This window comes from Mesoplodon bidens, assembly GCF_964165515.1.
Source record: "Mesoplodon bidens genome assembly, chromosome: 4".
Taxonomy (NCBI): domain Eukaryota; kingdom Metazoa; phylum Chordata; class Mammalia; order Artiodactyla; family Ziphiidae; genus Mesoplodon; species Mesoplodon bidens.
In genome coordinates, this window is record NC_138160.1 from 146,509,154 (window position 1) to 146,529,354 (window position 20,201).

At 51.6% G+C, this 20,201-nt stretch overlaps 1 protein-coding gene across 4 annotated transcripts in view; it reads right to left on the reverse strand.

The window, feature by feature from the left end:
* ARHGEF18 (Rho/Rac guanine nucleotide exchange factor 18) overlaps window positions 1-20,201 on the reverse strand; it is a 93,513-nt gene that overhangs the window by 54,735 nt on the left and 18,577 nt on the right. For 2 of the 4 annotated variants that reach the window (XM_081231895.1, XM_081231894.1), the window contains exons 3-10: window positions 16,181-16,446; window positions 15,108-15,258; window positions 14,319-14,433; window positions 13,596-13,653; window positions 13,221-13,265; window positions 12,638-12,715; window positions 11,616-11,718; window positions 11,330-11,471 (exon numbers count right to left, since the gene is read on the reverse strand). In XM_081231895.1, the coding sequence (XP_081088021.1) occupies window positions 11,330-11,471; window positions 11,616-11,718; window positions 12,638-12,715; window positions 13,221-13,265; window positions 13,596-13,653; window positions 14,319-14,433; window positions 15,108-15,258; window positions 16,181-16,446 (958 nt within the window). Of the gene's footprint in view, window positions 1-4,097; window positions 4,386-11,329; window positions 11,472-11,615; window positions 11,719-12,637; window positions 12,716-13,220; window positions 13,266-13,595; window positions 13,654-14,318; window positions 14,434-15,107; window positions 15,259-16,180; window positions 16,447-20,201 lie in introns of those variants that run through there. The other 2 variants (XM_081231897.1, XM_081231896.1) reach the window with 2 other exon arrangements.

The window sequence follows — 20,201 nt, forward strand, 5'->3', positions numbered from 1 at the left end:
TTCCTGATCATAAGTGGGGAGGGGGTGCAGGGGGAACCTGGTGACAAATTTAGAAGCACTGATTTACCAGGTGTGACTTATAATTGGGCCTTGGATTTCTGGAGTAGATCCCTGTGGCTGTACTTTGTTTAAGAAAAAACCTATATGTATGTAGATATATATTTGTTTTGAAAGAAGTTATTTAAAAAAAAAAAAGCAAAGTTGTGTTCACTGTTGTAACCCTAGGACCTGGTTCACAGAGGGTGCCAGGTAATAATCTGCTGAATGAATTAATGAAGGAATGAACGAACACCCCCAAACACTGCAGGAGCACTCCACACGCAATGACAACCCTAGGAGATAAGGAGTGGTATTATGTTTCTAATTTGATAGACAGGAAACTGAGGTTTAGAGAGTTTTAGCTGCACCTCCAACATCACGGAAGCAGACCTGAGCTCCCTGCTGCCGCCTCTGTGTTCACGGTGCTCACGGCTATGTGTGCAGAGAAGGGGCTGCAAGGCAGGTCAGCGAAGGTGGGGTGACAGCGGCTTGCTGGGGAATGTTAAAAAGCCTGGAATGTTAGAAGCTTCCGTGGTAGAAGGACAGACGGAAAGGGAAATGAGATGGCGCAGGGGTGCGCATAGGAGGCTCCCAAGTCAAATGAGAAGGAAAACCAGGTGCACGAGTTTCCTATTGCTTCTGTAACAAACTACCACAAACGCTGGCTGAGAACAACACAAATCTATTCTCTTTCGGTTCTGGAGGTCCGAAGTCTAAAACAGGTCAAGGGTTTCCCTGGTGGCACAGTGGTTCAGAATCCGCCTGTCAATGCAGGGGACACGGGTTTGATCCCTGCTCTGGGAAAATCTCACATGCCGCGGAGCAACTAGGCCCATGCGCCACAACTACTGAGCCCATGCAGCGCAACTACTGAGCCTGCGTGCTGCAACTACTGAAGCCGGTGCGCCTAGAGCCCGTGATCCGCAACACGAGAAGCCACCGCGATGAGTAGCCTCTGCTCGCTGCAACTAGAGAAAGCTCCCGCGGGGCAACAAACGCAGTCATTAAAAAAAATAAAAACAAAATAAAATAAAATGTAACCACCCACAATGCGTTAACCGTATATACTCTAAATTAAACCTTTAGAATATTATTTTTTCAAGATGCGATGGCAAATCGGCTGTGTATTTGCTACTTTGAACGTAAGCAAACACTACTTTAACCTCGGTGGAAACTATGAATCTACCTAAGAACAAAAGCAAAGAAACGCCAGTTGAATTTAGTTTACACCCAAGGCAATTTTAACCACACAAAAAATGAGCATAGCTGCAGGGGTCCTTTCCCTGAGACCTCCACAAGGACATTATTTTAATTACTCTGCCCTTCCCCCGTCAGCCACATTCCTCCTCCAAAAAAATTCCTAGCGGCCGCTCCAGAACTGTGACTGGAATTGTTTTGCACCTGGAGAGAGGGTTTTCAAAACAGAGCGGCTCTTCACCACTTTCAGGGGAAAAGTAAAGTTTAACTAACAAATAACAAAGAAACAGTGATTGGGCTGGAGGTAACAAAGACCTCTGGGCTTAAAATGACTTATGAGTGCCCCGATGAAAATGTTTAGATGAAAGTGTTTAAAAAGTCATCGATGGAATTTGAGGAAATGGAAACAGGACCCAGGATGAGTGAAGAAAAATGAAGGAGACCTTGACACAAGGATCAGAAATATGCTAAACACGTGGAAGGTAAACACCCAGGGAGGCACAGCTGGTGACCACAGCCCTAGTCCCGGGCGCTGGTGACATGGGCAACGGGCCCTGCAGCCAGCTGTAATCGTTACTGTGTGACAAGAATGAAAATTAGACCACAGTTTCTGCCAGGAACAACGTACATGCCACCACAACTTTCAGCGTGGGGGCATTCTCAAGTCAACTGAAGGAAAAAAGAGAAAGAAAGGAATCAAAGAATCCCTTTCTCCTTTCTCTCAGGTATGCCACTGAAAAGGGACATAAGTGATACAAACCCCAAACAAGTTACATTTACAATAATTAAATTTAGTATGCCCGTCGGCTGTATGCTCTTACTGGATTTAGAGCAACCTTTTTTTTTCTTTCTTTCCCACTCAAAAGGGCTTGACCCATAGAACTAGCAAGCTATTGGTAAAACATAAAACTCTGACCCAGTCCAAACAACCGAGATGCTCAAACTTTCCAGACTCTTTATTACTTGGAATGTCAACTTAAAAATACAGGCCTGGGATGGAAGAAAGGAAGGAAGGAAGGAAGGAAGAAATAATGCCATTTGCAGCAACATGGATGGACCTAGAGAATATCATATTAAGCGAAGTAAGTCAGAAAGAGAAAGACAGGGCTTCCCTGGTGGCACAGTGGTTAAGAATCCACCTGCCAATGCAGGGGACACGGGTTCGAGCCCTGGTCCGGGAAGATCCCACATGCCGCTGAGCAACTAAGCCCGTGCGCCACAACTACTGAACCCGCGCGCCTAGAGTCCATGCTCTGCAACAAGAGAAGCCACCACAATGAAGCCCGCGCACTGCAACGAAGAGAAGCGCCCGCTCACCGCAACTAGAGAAAGCCCGTGCGCAGCAACGAAGACCCAACGCAGCCAAAAATAAATAATAAAATAAACATTAAAAAATCTTATCTATAAAAAAAGACAAATATCACATATCACTTATATGTGGAATCTAAAAAAAATGATACAAATGAACTTATCTACGAAGCAGAAATAGACTCACAGACATAGGAAACAAACTTATGGTTACCAAAGGGGATGGCGGGGGTGGGGGATAAACCAGGAATTTGGGATTAACATATACACACCTGTTGTTTACCTGTTTATATATAAAGCAGGTAAACAACAAGGACTTACTGTATAGCACAGGGAACTATACTCAATATCTTGTAATAACCTATAATGAAAAAGAATCTGAAAAAGAATATATATAACTGAATCACTCTGCTGTACACTTGAAACTAACACAACCTTGTAAATCAACTGTACTTCAAAAACAATTAAAATTAAAATACAGGCCTGGGGGCATACCATATGCACGGAGTATATAACATTTATTGAGCATTCACCATATGCTAGGCGCTGTGCCATGCACCTTACACATATGATCCCATCAAATCCCCAACCAACCCTTATTCCCGGTTTAAAGGTGGGGAGACTGAGCCTTAGTGGTGGAAACTGGCACCAGAACCCAGATCTGATTTGACACTCAAGCCTGGGCTCTGGACACTTCTCCGTACAGCTCCAGAATTACTCATTCACCCGGATACCTGCAAAATCATCCCCAGATCGCCCTTGGCCATAGGGCTGTTCACCTGTCCTGAACTCTAGTCAACAAGAAGGGACCCGCCCTTCCTCGCTCCAGGCTGGAGTTCCACTCTCCCCCGAACGGAGGCAAAAGGGGGAAAAGCTGTGTTCTTCCCTTCTGTGGTAAAACTTCGCGAACACTTTTGACCCCTTGGGCCAGCCATCTCTTCTACCGCTTCGATCTCAACGGAGCACCAGGTAGAGAAGACAAGGAGAAGACAGCTACCACAAACCGTGCAAGGACCAAGGGCCTCTCATTCCTGCACCGCACCATCTAAATTCTCCCACAAGAGAGAAACTAGAGAGAGAACTAAGACAGACCCAAAGCGCACACACTTCGTATGTCTTTGTTACCCCAACGATCAATTGTCAGGAGGACGTCTGCTCCGCGGAATAAGTGCCGCTCGGAGGCTGCAAGTCCCCCGGTGCTGGGTATTGTTATGGTTATCGCCACATCCCAGGTCCTGCCCCGGGGAGCTCCAGAACCTGGAACCCGTGTCCTTTCCCGGCTGAACCACGGAGGTTGCACCGCCCAAGCGCCGGGGCTCGGACAGAACCGGCGGGCATCGTCTGCACTCTGCATTCGCCAAACACAGCCCACATGCACGAAAGGGGCAGCCGGCACTGCAGGACCCGCCCGCCAGTTTGGACGAGCCCATGGGGGCCGGGCCCGAAGCCCAGGCAGTCCCGGGGGTCCAGCGCCCGAGGCCGCCCCCGGGCCCCGACGGCGCCTCCCCGGGGCCCGAGCCCCGTTCTCCTCAGCCCCGCCCCGCCGGCCTCACCTCGGTCCCCCGCAGGTCACTCGCCGCCCGCAGCTTCCTCAGTGTCCCGGCCTCCCCTGCCGCCCGGCCTCCCGGGATCCACTGCCGCCCTCAGCCCGGAGCCGGAAGCGGGAAGCCGCGCGGGCGAGGTGCGCACGCGCCGCTCCGCCCCGGAGGGTGGACTAGAGGGTGTGGGCCCGGAAGGGGGCGTGGCCGCGAGGATCGGTGGGTTCCGGTAACTAAGGACTTGGGTTGAAGCTGAACCTGGGGTCTCAGGCAGGGGTCGTTCTCTCGGGTTTACGCGGGGCGAGGGGACTGAAGAGTATTTGCGAGGAGGGTGAGAGTGATCCTTGAGGGGCGGGTTAGTGGAGCAGGGGGGCGTCTACGGGCGATCCTGAGGGGAAGTCCGCGGGGTGGGGGGCTTTTTTGGGGAGGGGGTCAGTGGGGCGCTGGGGTATCTGTGGGACTGGGGGGCGCTTAGAGGGGATCCTAAGGAGAGATCAGCGGGGTTGGGGGGCGTTTTGTGGGGTCAACGGGGGCCTGGGTGATTAGCGGGACCGAGAGGGGTTTCCTGGGAGAAGATAGCGGTGCTGGGGGGGCGACTTGGGGAATTGGGGGTGTCTGGAGGCGGGAGTTGGGGTATAGTGGAAGCCTGGGGACATCTACGGGGGATGAGTCCGGGGGCGAGAAGTTTGAGAGGGGAGAGTACAAGAAATGGAGAGAACAGGTCTGTCTCCTGTGAAGAAGTGGCAGCATAGATTACAGGAAATGAAGATGACGGGTCTTGGAAATGACGGGTCATATATCTCTCAGGTGGTCCCAGACACCCCAGCATAGGTACCACCAGATACCCCAAACACATACCAGACACCCAGGCAGATGCCATCAGATACTCGCTTTCAGGCACCCGCAAATAGGTCAGACACCCACATAGGTCTGTTAAATGCCCCCAAACTATTCAAAATCTGAAAAACATACCAAATATCTCAAAAGTACCGGACACCTTCATCCAGGAGCCATCAGATACCCCCAAACAGGCTTTCAGACACCCAGAAACATACCAGAGACCCCACATGGACACTTTCAGACACCCTCCAACACAGATGCTATCAGATACCCCCAAACAGGTGTTCAGAGTCTGAAACACATGCCAGACACCCCCACACAGATGTTTTTAGACATCTATAGCCATGCCAGATGTCTCTCCAAGTGTCAGCACCCCTCAGGTGCCATCAGCCATCCGGGTCCTGAGGCTTCTTGTCTAACCCAGGTCCCCCATAAGTGGAGGGGGTGGGCAGGAACCAGGAGAGAAGCCAAGCACCTTTCACCTAAGGCCCAAGTTGTTCAACCAGGTCAAGGTCGCCCCAAACCAAACTCACCTCAAAACACACACAATCTGTGGTTGAGAGCGCTCAGTTCAGAAACTGGGTGGCAAAGTCCCCAAGTGACCTGCCTTCACTTTAAGTTTAGGCTTCATGATCAAGAGAGGGAGCATGTCCAGGGAGTTGGAGGGTCCAGAAGTGCAAGAACCCCACCCCAGTTGAGGCCATCAGATACCCCACCCCAATTGAGGTCAGAAGCCCAGACACAGGTATTTCGAGATCTCGATGGATCTGTAAGTGTTCACTCTCTGAATTGCTATGACTTTTGGACTTTATCCCAAGGGCACTGGGGAGCCATTGAAGATTCTAAGCAGGAAGAATGGCATGATCCTTATTTCTATAGCCCCCTTGGTTATAGAAACCTTCAGGTTGACAAAGTTCTCCCCTAAAACCTTTTCAAGGGGCCTGTCAGGAAGGAGAGGTATCTCTTGTCTTCCTTTTATCCATCCAACCATTTCCTGCATTTTATTGAGTCCTTATCATGGGCCAGGGACTCTGCTAAGAGCTAAGGAGCTATGTGTCTATAGCTGCATTTCCCAGTCTTGGTACTAATGACAATTGGGGCTGGATAATTCTCTGTCGTCAGGGGCTTCTGTGCATCAGAGGATATTGAATAACATCCGTGGTCTCTTCCCATTAGATGCAAGTAGCACTCCTAGTCCTGACAACCAGTAATGTCTCCAGATATGGCCAAATATTCTTTGGGGGGACAAAATGGCCCTTGGCTGACAGCAGTTGACCTCAGAGATGCTCAGAACTTACAGTCACCTAATGCCGGCTTCCTGGGGAGGTGGCCCTTCACTTTGTTTTAGAGAGTGAGTAAGTTATGTGGCAGAGGCAGTTCCAGGAACAGCGCTGAATGAGCAAGGCGCAGGTGATGGGCACAGGCAGCCACAAGACTTCAGGGTGGCGGCGCCGGGCAATCCCGGTGGCTGAGTAGTGGGAGAGAAGGGTGGAGGGGTAGGTGGGGTCAGACCACGGAGGGACCTCAGAGGTCAAGGCCAGGAACAGGACTGTCTGGAATGGTGTTCCATCAGCGGGGCTGGTCTCTAAGAAAGCACCTCAGCTTTACCCTGGAGACGCACCTTCTGTAATTACCTGGAGCGTGACTCATTCACTGTTCTGTTTAACTTACTGTGGGGCTGTTTCCTTAAGTCAGTAACATCTGGCTTTGAATACCTGCGATGGGAGGTAGGCTTGTGACGAGTTATACCTGGGCAGTGCCTGCCCTCAGCCTGCTGGGAGCAAGACACAGCTGTTCTGGCCTCACATGCTTCCTTAGACAGGTGTGGGGCTGTGGTCAGAGCCCAGGGTTAGGGTCTGTGATTTAGATGCTAGCTTTGCCTCCTCAACAACAAGAAATAATGATGGTGTCAGTAGGTGCTACCATTGCCTGTAAGTACCAGGCGCCACGCTGAGTGCTAGCCACATCATTTCTGTGACACGAACTCCAATCTCCCCTGACCTCAAAGGGTTGTCCCGAAAGTCAGATGATGCTTCCAGGAGGTGGAGCTTGACTCCTGCTATCCTGAGAGTAGGCTGGATTGAGGGACTTGCTTCCAAAGAAGAGAGTAGGGAAATGGGAAAATAGTAACCTGGCAGATGTTACCTTAACCAGGTGTTAAAGGTTAACATCTTCACGGATGTCATGTCAATAGCACGTCCCCCCGATCTGATGAGCCAGGAAGGTTCCCCAAACCCATAACCCCTTTCTAATTATAAGAAAACCTCAGACAAACCCAGATTAAAGGACATTGTACAAGACACCTGGATAATATTTCTCAAGACTGTCAAGGTCATGAACAATAAGAAGAGACGGAGAAACCCTCAAAGACCAGAGAGACTGGGAAGACAGGGTGGTTGAAGATAATGTAGTATCTGAATTGGATCCTGAAACAGAAGGAGAACACTAATGGGAAAAAAAAAACTGGTGAAATCTGAATTAAGTCTGGAGTTTGGTTAATAGTACTGTACCAATGTTGGTTCCTAAATTGTGACAAACATATTGTGGTCATATAAGATATTAACATGAGGGGAAGCTAGGTGAATGATGTAAGGGGGCTCTCTCTGCACTTTTCTGTAAATCTAAAATGAAAGTACTTCCCTGGTGGTGCAGTGGTTAAGAATCCGCCTGCCAATGCAGGGGACACGGGTTCAAGCCCTGGTCCGGGAAGATCCCACATGCCACGGAGCAACTAAGCCCGAGCGCCACAACTACTGAGCCTGCGCTCTAGAGCCCACGAGCCACAACTATGGAAGCCCACACGCTCTAGAGCCCGTGCTCCACAACAAGAGAAGCCACCGCAATGAAGCCCGCGCACCGCACCGAAGAGTAGCCCCTGCTCACTGCAACTAGAGAAACCCCGCATGCAGCAATGAAGACCCAGCGCAGCCAAAAAAAAAAAAAATTAAGAAAAATTAAAAAAGTTTAAAAATAAAATGAAAAATTTTGGGGAGAAAAGGGATCTGCTGCCCACTGGAGGGTTAGGAGAGTCCTCAGACAGATAGTTGTATACTCTAAGTTAGGGTATAATGCCAAAATGCAGCAAAAGATTCCACTTACAAGTCCCAGGTCTGGTCTTTTTGAAGTAACAAACAAAACATTTAAGTTATCCCTCCTGCCTGCCTTGCATTGCATTCTATGCGTGGTAATTCATTGGTTTATGCTAGCCACAGACAGCAATCCACAACAGTTTCATGCTTATACCAAAGAATGGAATCTGATCCTTAGTACCTGGTATTTTGCCTGTAAGTCTACTGATAAAAGATTATTGGAGGGCTTCCCTGGTGGCGCAGTGGTTGAGAGTCCGCCTGCCGATGCAGGGGATGCGGATTCGTGCCCTGGTCCAGGAAGATCCCACATGCCGCGTAGCAGCTGGGCCCGTGAGCCATGGCCGCTGAGCCTGCGTGTCCAGAGCCTGTGCTCCGCAACAGGAGAGGCCACAACAGTGAGAGGCCCACGTACCGCCAAAAAAAAAAAAAAAAAAAAAAAAAAAAATTATTGGAAGCCAGTCACAGAATCTGAAAATAAACTCTAGTCTCTCATTTACTATTTTAGGGCTTTCATAGAAGCCAAGGACTCATTGCAAAACATTTTTGCAAGGATGACCACTTGTATTCCATCCAGGAACAATATATTTTTGCTTGGTTTAGGATTTCCGGTAGCTTATTTCAAAGCGAAGGAAAACCAGCTGAGCACGTGTTTGCTGTCTTTAGAACAGCTGGCAAAAATATGGTATGAAGTGTTTTCATCTTCCTATTATTCTAAATATTATTGTACAGAGCTATTATTAATGCCCTTTTTTGGTGGGAAAACCTTAAAAATTGCCCCAAATATTGACATTAAGCACGTCGAACAACAGAGTGTCTTTGGTATATTAAACTTTTGGTTTTCATGTATCTGTAATTTAATTTTCTTTTAACCTATAAAATTTTGCCTTTGGTACAACTAAAAGAATTAAAAGTTAATTTTATTAAACAAAAAATAGGGACTTCTCTGGCGCTCCAGTGGTTAAGACTTCCTCTTCCATTGCAGGGGCTGCGGGGTTGATCCCTGGTCGGGGACCTAAGATCCCACATGCCTCGTGACCAAAAAACCAAAACATAAAACAGAAGCAACATTGTAAAAAATTCAATAAAACTTTAAAAACGGTCCACATCAAAAAAAAAAAGTTAAAAAAAAAATTAAATGGTGTCATGTGGCAGTAGATTGGTGATTAGGGGCTCAGGCTCTGAGTTCAGACCCTGCTCTGTGACCTTTGGCAAGAACTTAACTCCTCTGGGCCTCAGATTCCTCATCTGTAGAAAGGGGGAATACTAGTGCCTATCTTACAGAGTTGTGAAGATTAATGAGGAAATCTGTTTAAAGGACTTGGTGTTTGGGATATTGTATCTGCTCAGTATAGTAATATTACTCTCTAACTATTTGTACAAAGTCTTCTGTGATTGTAAAGTGACCTTCAGGAAATTAATCCCTGTTGGAACCCTCATGTTCAAGGTCAGATGTGTAAGGGGTTCATTGATCTGTTGGCTACTGTAAGTCACTTCCCTGGGTCTTCCTTGCTGCTGGGAAAGCTAGCTCGGGGATCGGCAAACTTTGGCTATAAAGAGCCGTAAGGTAAATATTTTCAGCTTTGCGAGCATGCTGCAAAATACTCAACCCTGCCATTATAGCGTGGATGCATTTCTGTACTGTCCATGGCCCAGTCCCGGATCTTTGACCTCATTCTTCCTCCTGCCAACCTCCCACTTGCCCCTTGAATTTGATGCCTGAGATACAGCTCCTTGGGGCTTGATCCTGGCCCTCCAGGGACGTCCCTGTATCCAGCAGACCTCACCTCCGACCCCCAGAAGAAGAGATTAGGAAGTCAACAGAAACAGGAAGTCACCTGCTGCTTAAAAGGACTTTAAGATGCTGAAGACTTTGCAAAGCCCAGGTGGCCTCAGCTGAAAACTGAGGCCATGTGTCAGAAAGCGGGTTGGAAATCTTCCAATGCAGAGAAAGCTCCGAAGGGGACACCCCTGACAAGAGCAGCCAACAGTCCCACCACCAGTAAAAACAGTGCTCCGGAAAGAGGAAGGAATCAGGAAGGAGGAAGATGCCCACGTGTGGGGCCAGGCAAGGAGGAAATGCAAAACCTGCGGCTCAGGTCACAGGGAGGCACCTGCCCTGCAGGTGGAGGGACAGCTCTCACGGCACAGCCCATCCTGGGGTCAGTTCTCTACTGCACTCCCCAGTGATTCTCACTGGGGCAATACTAGCCCCCAGGGGACATTTGGCCGCATCTAGAGACATTTTTGGTTGTCATGACTCATGGGATGGGAGTTAATAGGTATCTAGTAGGTGGAGACCAGGGATGCTGGTCAACATCCTCCAAAGCACAAAATAGTTCCCCCTTCCCCCAACAAAGAATTACTAGGCCTCAAATAGCAATAGGGCCAAGGTTGAGGAACCCTGAATTAGCCTGAATTTGCAACTAACATGCAGTTGCTGGTGCCTCCTCTCTCTCCCTTACAAAGCCCAATTTGTTTTCAAAAAGGTGATATGCTAAATCCCAGAAAAGGCCAGAGTCATCTCCCTCCAAGGCCTCTGGAACCCAGTACTTTTTCCTGAGCAGACACCATTACCCCCCAGACAGCCCTGGGAGGCAGGAAATTGCCTGTTATGGGCTGATCGTGCCTCCCCCCACCGACCCCAATTCATATGTTACAGTCCTAATCCCCCTCAGTACATCAGAAGGTGGCCTTATTTGGAAATAGGGTCATTGCCATTTTATTTAGTTCATTGAGGTCATACTATGGTAGGGTCGGCCCCTAAAACAATGTGACTGGCATCCTTAGGAAAAGGGGAATTTCAGACGTAGACAAGCATACAGGGACAATGCCATATGAAGATTATAGTTCTGCTGGCACAAGCCACTGGACTTCCAGAAGCCAGGAGAGACACCTGGGGTGGACCCTTCCCTAGCACCTTCAGAGGGAGCCTGGCCCTGCTGACACCTTGATGTCGAACTTCTTCAGAACTGTGAGACAATGCATTTCTGTGGTTTAAGCCAACCAGATGGTGTTACTTTGTTACGCAGCCCTAGCTAACTAATACACTGCCCAAGTCTGGATTTTGCCAAAGGATTTTTGCAACGACGAAAGCTGAGACTTAAAGGGAATTTGGTGGGGGGGCAAGCTAACCAAATGGTCCCTGCTCTTAGGGATGGATCCCTGGTGACATCCAGGAAGCCAGGGTTGGTCCGAGCTTAGAAAGGGTGAAATAGGACGAGGATGCAAAGAGCGAAGGAGGCCATGAGAACGATTTAGGGGAAGTGAAGGAGAGGAAGTGGCTGCCATCGAGGGGATGGGCTGGGCCACCAGACTTACCAGAGCTCAGAAAAGGTTTGCCACACAGCGGGCAGCTGGAGTGTCCAGAGTAGGTTTCTTGAGCCAGCTGGTGCCCGTTGACACATTCTTTCCACTCTCGAGCATCCTGACCTTTGTCTTTCAGAAGCACTGGGCTCTTCCCCTGTTGGGGACAGAGGTGGGCCTTAGAATGCCCTGTGCATCCAGTCTCGCCTCGAATCATAGAGATCTGGAGCCAGGGGCACCCTGACAAGCTGCAGAAGGCAGAGGGGGATTGCCCCCCCTACCCCCGGCCCGGCCCCCTGACCTTCTCCTTCTGCCTGGTGACTCGACATCGGAGGGAACTCAGTCTGCGCTTCACCCTGGCACTCCTGTCACTTCTCTCCATCTTCCCCGCTCTGTCCTCGCTCCTGAGGGGCAGAAAATTTGGTGAGGAGAGCGCAGCAGACCCAGAAGGCCCTTCTGAGCCAGTCCTGCAGGTCGCTTCTGGGATCCACCTGGAGTCTGTCTCCCTGAGGCCCCTTCATCCTGTTTCACCCCTGCTGTGGTCCCTAAGTCTCTCCCTCCTTCTCTCACTCACTCATTCACTGAACAAACATTTACAGAGGTTTGCAAATTTCAGGAACCTTGGGGACCAAGTTTGCAGAGGGGAAGGTGACCTGGTCTCCAACTTGAGGTCCCTTGATGGGCCTTGTCCATCTCAGCCTCCTCCCTCTGATTCATGCCCCCTTCCTATCTCATCAGCCTAAAATCCTGCCCATTCTTCCTGTGGGATACCTGTCAAACCCGGCTTCCCTCTTCCCATCCAATGCTGCAGCCCCAGATCGTGCCTCTCCTGGATGACTGGCACACCCTCATTTAATAAATATGTATTAAGTCATTGAGAAAGAAACCTAGCCCCCACAGAATCTAGTCCCTGGAGGGAGATTCCGTACCTCCAGTCTGTACCCTTCATTGCTCACCATCATCGCTCACCACAGAGCTGTGTTCCTTTGCTTCCCAGGTGTGATCTGGCCTCTGCTGACTCCCCCCTCCCTCCCCTCCTCCCATCCCCACCCCGACACCGTTCCTGAGGAAGACACCGATTTCTTTTCCCCATCCTCATTTCTTCGTATTGGTGAACTCCTACTGTTCCGTCGGAACCCAGCTCAAGCTGTCACCTCCTCCAAGAAGCCCTCCTCTGCCCTACCAGGGCATATGAGGAGCCCCCCTACCACCCCCACCATTGCCCTGGCGGTTCCAGTGAGAGGACGGGGCCCCCAGCTCAGGGCCCACAGTAACCTCTTGTGGGAATCCAGTGGTGGCCCGCCAACAGCTCTGCGTACTCACTCGGACAGGAACTCAAACCAGGTGAGGTTTGAGTGGGCTCCTCCAGGGCTGACGGACAAGGAAGCCCTCTGCCAGGCGCTGCAGGATCAGAGGGGACAGACACAGCAGCCCTTCCTTCCTCCCGCAGGTGCCCCCTCTCGTTCCCCTCTCCCTCTGGGCTCCTGTGGATAGGTGTGCCCCCCGTGCCATGTCTGAGATCACACCATCCCTCCATGTGTGGGCTTGTATACGTGGTCATTGCGATGGGTTTTCCAGCAGAGGGTGATAACAGGACTTGGTCAAACAAAATCAGCATGTCAGGAAGTTTTTCTAACAGATGGCAGTATTTTGGTAAAGAGGTACCTTTTCCCACTTGGACAAAGGTAGGGCATGGACTGCTGGCGGCTTGCTTCTGCACCCTGTCCTTTCCCACACCTGGACGTCCTCCCACCTCTCCTGTCACAGTTTTCCTCCCATTTCTCCTTGTCTTCACACCATGCCTGTTCACTCCTATACCTGTCCCCCTACAATTTCCCCCTACACCTGTCCTCCGCATCTGCCCTCACATACCTGTTGCCTCACACCTAGCCCCCTTTCCACTTACCCATGGTACTGTCGGAGTTCTTGAAGCACCTGCTGGACAATCAGCCTGCAATGGCAGATAAAAACAGCCCACAGTTGCCCCACATGACAGACATTCCCCAAGGTGAGCTGTGATTATCCTACCCGGTCCCAGGTCCTGATGCAGCCCCTAAACTGGATCCCCAGACCCTCCCCCATGCTGTCGAGAGCCTTTCTGAGGGGACTGGGTCCCTCTCCTGGGAGAAGGATGGTGTGGTAGAGAAGATCGAGATTATTATAGGGGGACAGTGGCTGGTCACTTACAGCCAGTGATGCTACACCCTGCGTCCCTTCTCCCCAAGCCTTGACTCCTTGGCTGTCCAGGGGGTCCCTCCCTGAGCCAGGGGCGGACACTCACACATGATCTGGCTCTACGTGGTCCTTTTCCATGCACTCCAGCACCGGTGGATCCAGGCCTGGAATCAGCCCCCACCCCAAGAGGCACAGGCATGAAGGGGGCCCTGGGGCAGGACCAGCCCGGCATGGCGCCCCCTAAACCCACCCCTGCAGAAATGGAGACTGTCCAGATGTGGCTTGCCACTCTTGGGGAGGAGAGGTGAAAAGAGGGCAGAGAGCCAGGGATGGAAGTGTCCCCGGCGTGTCATGACTGCTTACGACTGGCTAAACGCTTTACACATATGCGGTCAGTGAACCCTCCAAGTGACCCTAAGGAGATACAGTAATTGTCTCATTCTCCGCGAGAAAGCTAAGGAGGCTTAGAAACTTGCTAGAAAGTGATAGATTCCGGTTTGGCCTGTAGGTCTGTCTGACAACAGAGGGACACAAGCTCTTCAGATAGAGATTCAGAGACAAAGAAGGAGATAAAGAAAGAGACAGTCAGAGGGAGAAGGGGGAGCCCTGCGGGTCATTGCAGTGTTGTGTCCACCTTGGCTGGAGGATCCCTGGGGGTGGGGGGGGGAAGGGCAGATGATGCAGGAATCCCCCCCACCCCCTCAGCATTCTGCCCAGTTCTTGTCCAGGGGACCCTAAGCCCCCTCCACCAGCCCCATCCAGGGGACCCTCCAGCAGAAACCCCCTACTCCACTTGGTTTAAATGAAGGAAACCCCCAGGCTGGGCTACCTTGAACCGCTGGAGCGGGCACTTCCAAAGCCGGAAAGATTTCCAGGGAGCTGATCTCATCGAAGGACACGGGGACTGACCGTGACCTCACTCTTTTTTCGGGGCTGTCACATTCCTGCAGGGAATAAGCATCTCGCTAAGCCTGGAGACAGCCCAGGCTGCAGGCAGGCTCGCCGGGTCGAGGGTCCCCAGCCTTCAGCTGCAGACAGGGGCTGCCCCCAGCCATGCAGCATGAGCACAGAGTTGGGACTCCATAGCAGCTGAGGGCTGGAGCCATACCCTCCCCAGCCATGGGCTGCAGTCCTGCAAAGGACCACCAACTCCCCACCCCAGCTGTGGGCTGGAGCTCTGGAATTCTGAGCCACAAATTCCAGCTATGGCCAGTAATTTCCCCCCAGGTCATGGTCATGGGCAAAGATGCTCCAGGCAGAGGCAACAGCTCCGAGCATGCATTCCCCAGGTTTGGGCTAAAATCCCAGACCTCAGACGAGCCCTCCCTACTTCCAAACTCCAGTCACAGGCAGCACCTCCTTCCAGCTGCAAAGATGCAGAGACATGCCCCTGCTCCCCAGCCCAGGGGTGTACTTATGGGCAAGGATCCCAGCCCAGTAAAGGACCTTCAGGTCTGGGCTGTAATCTCAGGACCCAGCGACTCCCCAGTCACGGGCTATACCTGCCATGATAAAGCAGTCCCCCCAGCTATGGGCAAGGCACTCCTTGGAACCTGCAGAGACAGTGCCTGGGCCCACAGGTGTGTTATCATCTGGGGTGGCTGCAGGTTGCACCCACCTTGTTTGGTGCCTCTGGGGGTGTTCCACCCCCAGACAGACACCCTTTGGTCCAGGCCTGCAGGCCCTCTCCTGGCAGGTTCAGAGCAAGGCTGGCCAGTGTCCGAGGGAGACAGGGCCCCTCATTTTCAGCTGAGGCTTCGAGGCTGAGCCTGGTGGAGGAAGGGAGGGAGTCGGGTCTCTTCCACATGGTTGCTGCCCCAGCTCCAGCATGTGAGGCATGGGGGCCTGGAGGGAACCCGTGTGTAGCCCTCTGGGGGGACAGGGCACAGAGAGGGGTCCAGCTCTCTCAGTACCAGAGAGGTGGGTGGGGAGTCTGGCTGGGGAATTTTATGCTGAAGTTCCATTTGCATCGCGGGCCCACTCTTTTTTGTGTTTTGGGTTTTTTTACCTTTTTTTTTTTTGGCCCAGCAGCATGTGGTATTAACTTAGTTCCCCTACAGGGATCAAACCCATGCCCCTGGATTGGAAGCTCGGAGTCTTAACCATTGGACCACCAGGGAAGTCCTCCCTCCCACTGTTTTTTTTTTACACGGACTGGATTTCTATCTGGGGGGACCTGTGAGGGGTGGAGGGGGCAGCTAAAGCACCCCTCTCTACTGTTTGGGGCTACCACTGTGGTTTGTGGGTGGCACTGAGCACACATCTGTGTTTTGATCACAGGTGCATCTGTGGCTTTGTGCACGCATGTGCAAGTGACATGTTTATGCCTCCCTGGGTTTGAGCAGGGGGAGGGTGCACGCCTGCATGTTGAGCGTGGGCGTGTACGCCCAGGGTGCACGGGCGGGTGCGCACATCTAGGTCTGAGCCTGCCTGCCGGGTTCACGCAGTTCCAGTCTGGGCTGGTGCACGCTCCTTCAGCGTGTGCGTGCTTACCCATGCACACGGATTCATGTGCCCACGTGGGCTCTGTGTGCAGGCCTGCATCTCCGGAGAGGGCCTTTGGGGCTGCCTTCTGACAGTGCAGACACCTCTGGTGGCCCTTGAGCTAGATGACAGAGAGGCAGGGGGGTAGCGTGGCCTGGTCTCCCTGGGGGTGTGTCCCGGAAGGCGTTAGCAGGTGGGGGGACTGACCTCTGCCAGGTCTCAGAGCAGCTCCGCGACCTCTCCCAGCTGCGTCTTCGAGGCAGGCCCTGGGACCCTGCCAGGCTGGAGAAGGGCGAGTCTTCTCCGGCTTCTTCGCTAGGGGGCCCACTGCCCCTGGCCCCTCCAGGCTGGCTTTGTGAAGGGACCTCAAGGCCCAGGTCCTGGATATACTCACTGCCCTGAAGCTCCCCCAAGTCCAGGCTGAAGTCCTCTGAGCTCTCGCCATTGCCAAGCAGCCCTGGAATTCCATCCTCCTGGAGACGGATGGGGAAAAGGCATTGACCGAGGGCAGCAGAGGCCCCCAACTCGCAGACCCTGCCCATCCCCCTCCCGTCCAACCTGGGTTCAGCGCCCATCTAGTGGCAGGTGGGGTAGAATGGGGGTGGTCCCCTCAGTGTAATGTCTAACGCAGGCCTTCAAGGCTTTATTCCCCCAAAAGGGGCCAGAAATCTGGGCTGGCAGACCTGATTCCACCTCCCTTACTGAATTTCTGTCTGACGGTCTTATGAAACAGACAAAATAACCTGTCCTGTCGACTCACCCAGCTTGTTTTAAGCCTCAGGTAAGATCATGCCTATGAATGCAGTTTGTAAAAGCGCTGCACGGAGGTAAATTATCCTCGGCGCTACTGCTACTGGTGGAATTTCAGGCAGTGTCAGGGCTCGTAGTCTTTCTTTCTTTTTTTTGGCCGCACTGCGCAGCATGCGCTATCTTCATTCCCCCACCCGGAATCGGACCCGCACCCCCTGCAGTGGAAGCGTGGAGTCTTAACCACTGAACTACCAGGGAAGTCCCAAGGGGCTGCTAGTCTTTTCCCGGGGATGCTTAGGGTGTGCACTCATGGGTCTTCTGTACCCTAAGTCTCCCTCCCAGGCCTAGGGTGAGGCAAGTGAGGCACTCACCTCGGACACAAAATTGTAGGGGGTGCCCCAAAACTCAGGAATAAAGAAAATCATACTTTAATATAATATTTTTAAAAAGAACTCAATACAGTGCAAAGAGGTCCATGATGAGCAAATTATCAAAATGTTAAGACATGACAGTTTCGGACCCCGCACCTCGCTTGCCTCCCCCTATTTCCGGCCCTGCTCCGTCCTACCAGAGGATAGCCTGGAACCTCTGCGCTCCTAAATCCCCTGCAATAACTTCCACTCCCGGACAGCAGAAGCCTGAGCTCGTGAGCACAGTGCAGAGGGCTCCAGGGTCGGCTGCCTCCCGCTTCTGGCCCGTCTGCAGCCTCACGTTGCAACCCACCCATGAGGCATCGATGTGCTAGGCGCTGTTAGACACGGAAGATACACAGGGGTGGACGATGATTGCCACATCCACCAAAGCCGCAACCAACCTGCACCCAGAACTACACGGGTGTTAGCCCTAATCCCACCTCAGCTCCACCAGGGGGCGTTGTTGTCCCACTTTCCAGATCAGGAGACAGGCTCAGGGAGGAGAAAGGACCACACAGTCCTGGGCCACATAGTCAGTAAACCGCAGAGCCAGACCCAAACTCAGATCTGTCTGGATCCAAAGCTCTATCCTCTTTCTTACCCTTGTCACTCTTCTATTTCTTTTTCCTCTCTCTCCCTCCCAGTCATTCTATTTGTCATTTTTTTTCCCCCAGCCAGAGCACCTGCTTTTTCCTCTCCTTGGAGAATCTCTTCTCCCAAGTCCCCCAGAGGCAGCCTGGTGAACTCCTATTCACCCGTCAAAACCCAGCTTGGGCATGCCCTCCAGGCTGCCTTCCTGATTCCTCCAGTCTAAATAAGGTATCCCTCCTTTGGGCTGTCAGGATCTGCAGGACAGGGTCTGTCCTTTTCCAGGCCTTTGTTAGCACTGTCCTCAGACAGGGTTTTGTGGGTAGGTGGGGAGTCCTCTACCAGTGCTCCATGCAAAACCAACCCTGAGATGTGACCCCAGACATCTATGTGAGCTCAGGCAGCCCTTGATGGACTGTCCCAATTGGTGGCCTGAAGGGCCCACTGAGGAGACATGGCCCCCTTCATGAGCTCTATAAGAGGCCCCAGGATAGGACTGCCAGATAAAATGCAGGACGCCCAGTGAAATTCCAACTTCATATAAACAACGAATTTTTTTTCTAGTGTAAGTAGAATCCAAACATTACAATATTCAAGTCTAACTGCGCATCCTTTAATTTTATCTGCTCAATATTGCAACCCTATTTATCCCTGGACCATTTGGCCGGTCATGGCCAGTCTTTACTAGGGGAGGGGTAACAGGAAGGTCCCTGCTAACACTTGGTGTGGGGAATTTTCAGAGAAGCAGCCAATTGAAAGTGGAAAACACCTGCCAGCCAAGAGCCACGCTCTTGGTCACTGCGGATCTTGCCTGGCAGGACGCAGGTGGCAGTGTCCACACCTGCGGTGGAATGAGGGTGGAAGAGCTATGCAGGGTCTGGATTTTTCTCTCACCTCCCCCACTTGGAGCTTTCTACAGTTTTGACACCTTCCTTCTTTTTTAAAATCGTAGTAAAGTATACATAACATGGACTTCACCATTTTAACCATTTTTAAGTATACAACTCAGTGGCATTAAGTACATTTACACTATTGTGCAATCGTCACCACTGTCCATCTCCAGAACTTTTTTTCATCTTCCTCCAAAGAAGGTTTGTACCCATTAAACAGTAACTCCCCATTCTCACCTCCCTGAGCCCCTGGTCACCTCAACTCTACTGTGTCTTATCGAATTTGCCTATTCTAGGGACTTCGTATAAGTGGAGTCGTACAATATTTGTCCTCTTGTGTCTAGTTTATTTCACTTAGCCTAATGTTTTCAAGTTCATCTGTATTTTAGCATGGGTCAGAACTTCCTTCCTTTTAAAGGCTAACATTCCATTGTATGGATGGACCATATTGTATGGATATAAACAAAACTACATTTTGTTTATCCATTCAGTCTTTGATGGACACTTGGGTTGCTTCCACCTTTTGGTTCTTGTGGATTATGCTGCTATGAACATGGATGTACAATGTCTGTCTGAGTCCCTGCTTTCACCTCTTTTGGGTAGATCTGCAGAAGTGGGGATGCTGGATCGTACGGCAATTCTCTGATTGGCTTTTTGAGCCCCGGCCATACTGTTTTCCATGGTCTTGAATCTTTCCTTTGCACCCACTGATCTTTTTTTTGGGGGGCTGCACTGCGTGGCATGTGGGATCTTAGTTCCCTGACCAGGGATCGAACCCATGCCCCCTGCAATGGAAGTGCAGAGTCTTAACCACTGCACTGCCAGGGAAGTGCCTGCACCCACTGATCTTGCTTCCCCCCACCTCCCTGGCTGCTTCTTCTCTTCCTGCTGCTTCCTCCCTGTATCTTTCATATACCAGGGTCCCTCTTCTTCAGTCTCCGTTCAAAAAACCCACATCTCTGGCCCTGGCTGGTCCAGGTTCCCCTGGTTCTCCTATGACTTCGGCGGCAGCCTTCCCAAGATCACTCCAATCCCATCCCTGGTGTCTCGGTAACCTCTGCCAACTCCTGTCTCCTCTGCCGCGGCCCCAAAAGTTTCCTTGTCTCTCTGGTTTTCATCCTCCTGTAAATATAAATACATCAGGACAGCCGCTTGGCCTGGGCCGGGCCCTCCCCACTCCCTCTCCTACATCTGGCCTCCCTCACAGGAGGCAGAAGTGGGAACCCCGCCAGAGCTTTGGGTGGAAGGGGATGGTGGGCCGTTGTGGCAGGTACAGAGATGGAGGGGGAGGGAGGGGGCTTTGTCCTTTGCTGGGGAACTTGTATCTTTCCTCCAACATTTCCTGGGTCAGAAATGGGAGCCGGCGCACTGAGGGCCTTCCCAGGCATCTCCCTAAACATTTGTATGCTGACCCTGATGCCCCAGAGATGATACAGTAAATCCAGGTTCCTGCTCCCAGAACCCTGGGGAAACTTGAGGGATGGGTCTGCCCTCAGTGGCAGACCCAGAGACGAGATGTCCCAGGAATTCCACTCTACCAAAGGGCTTGCTGTGTGCAGATTGAGATAGTACATGGATCAACGTTTT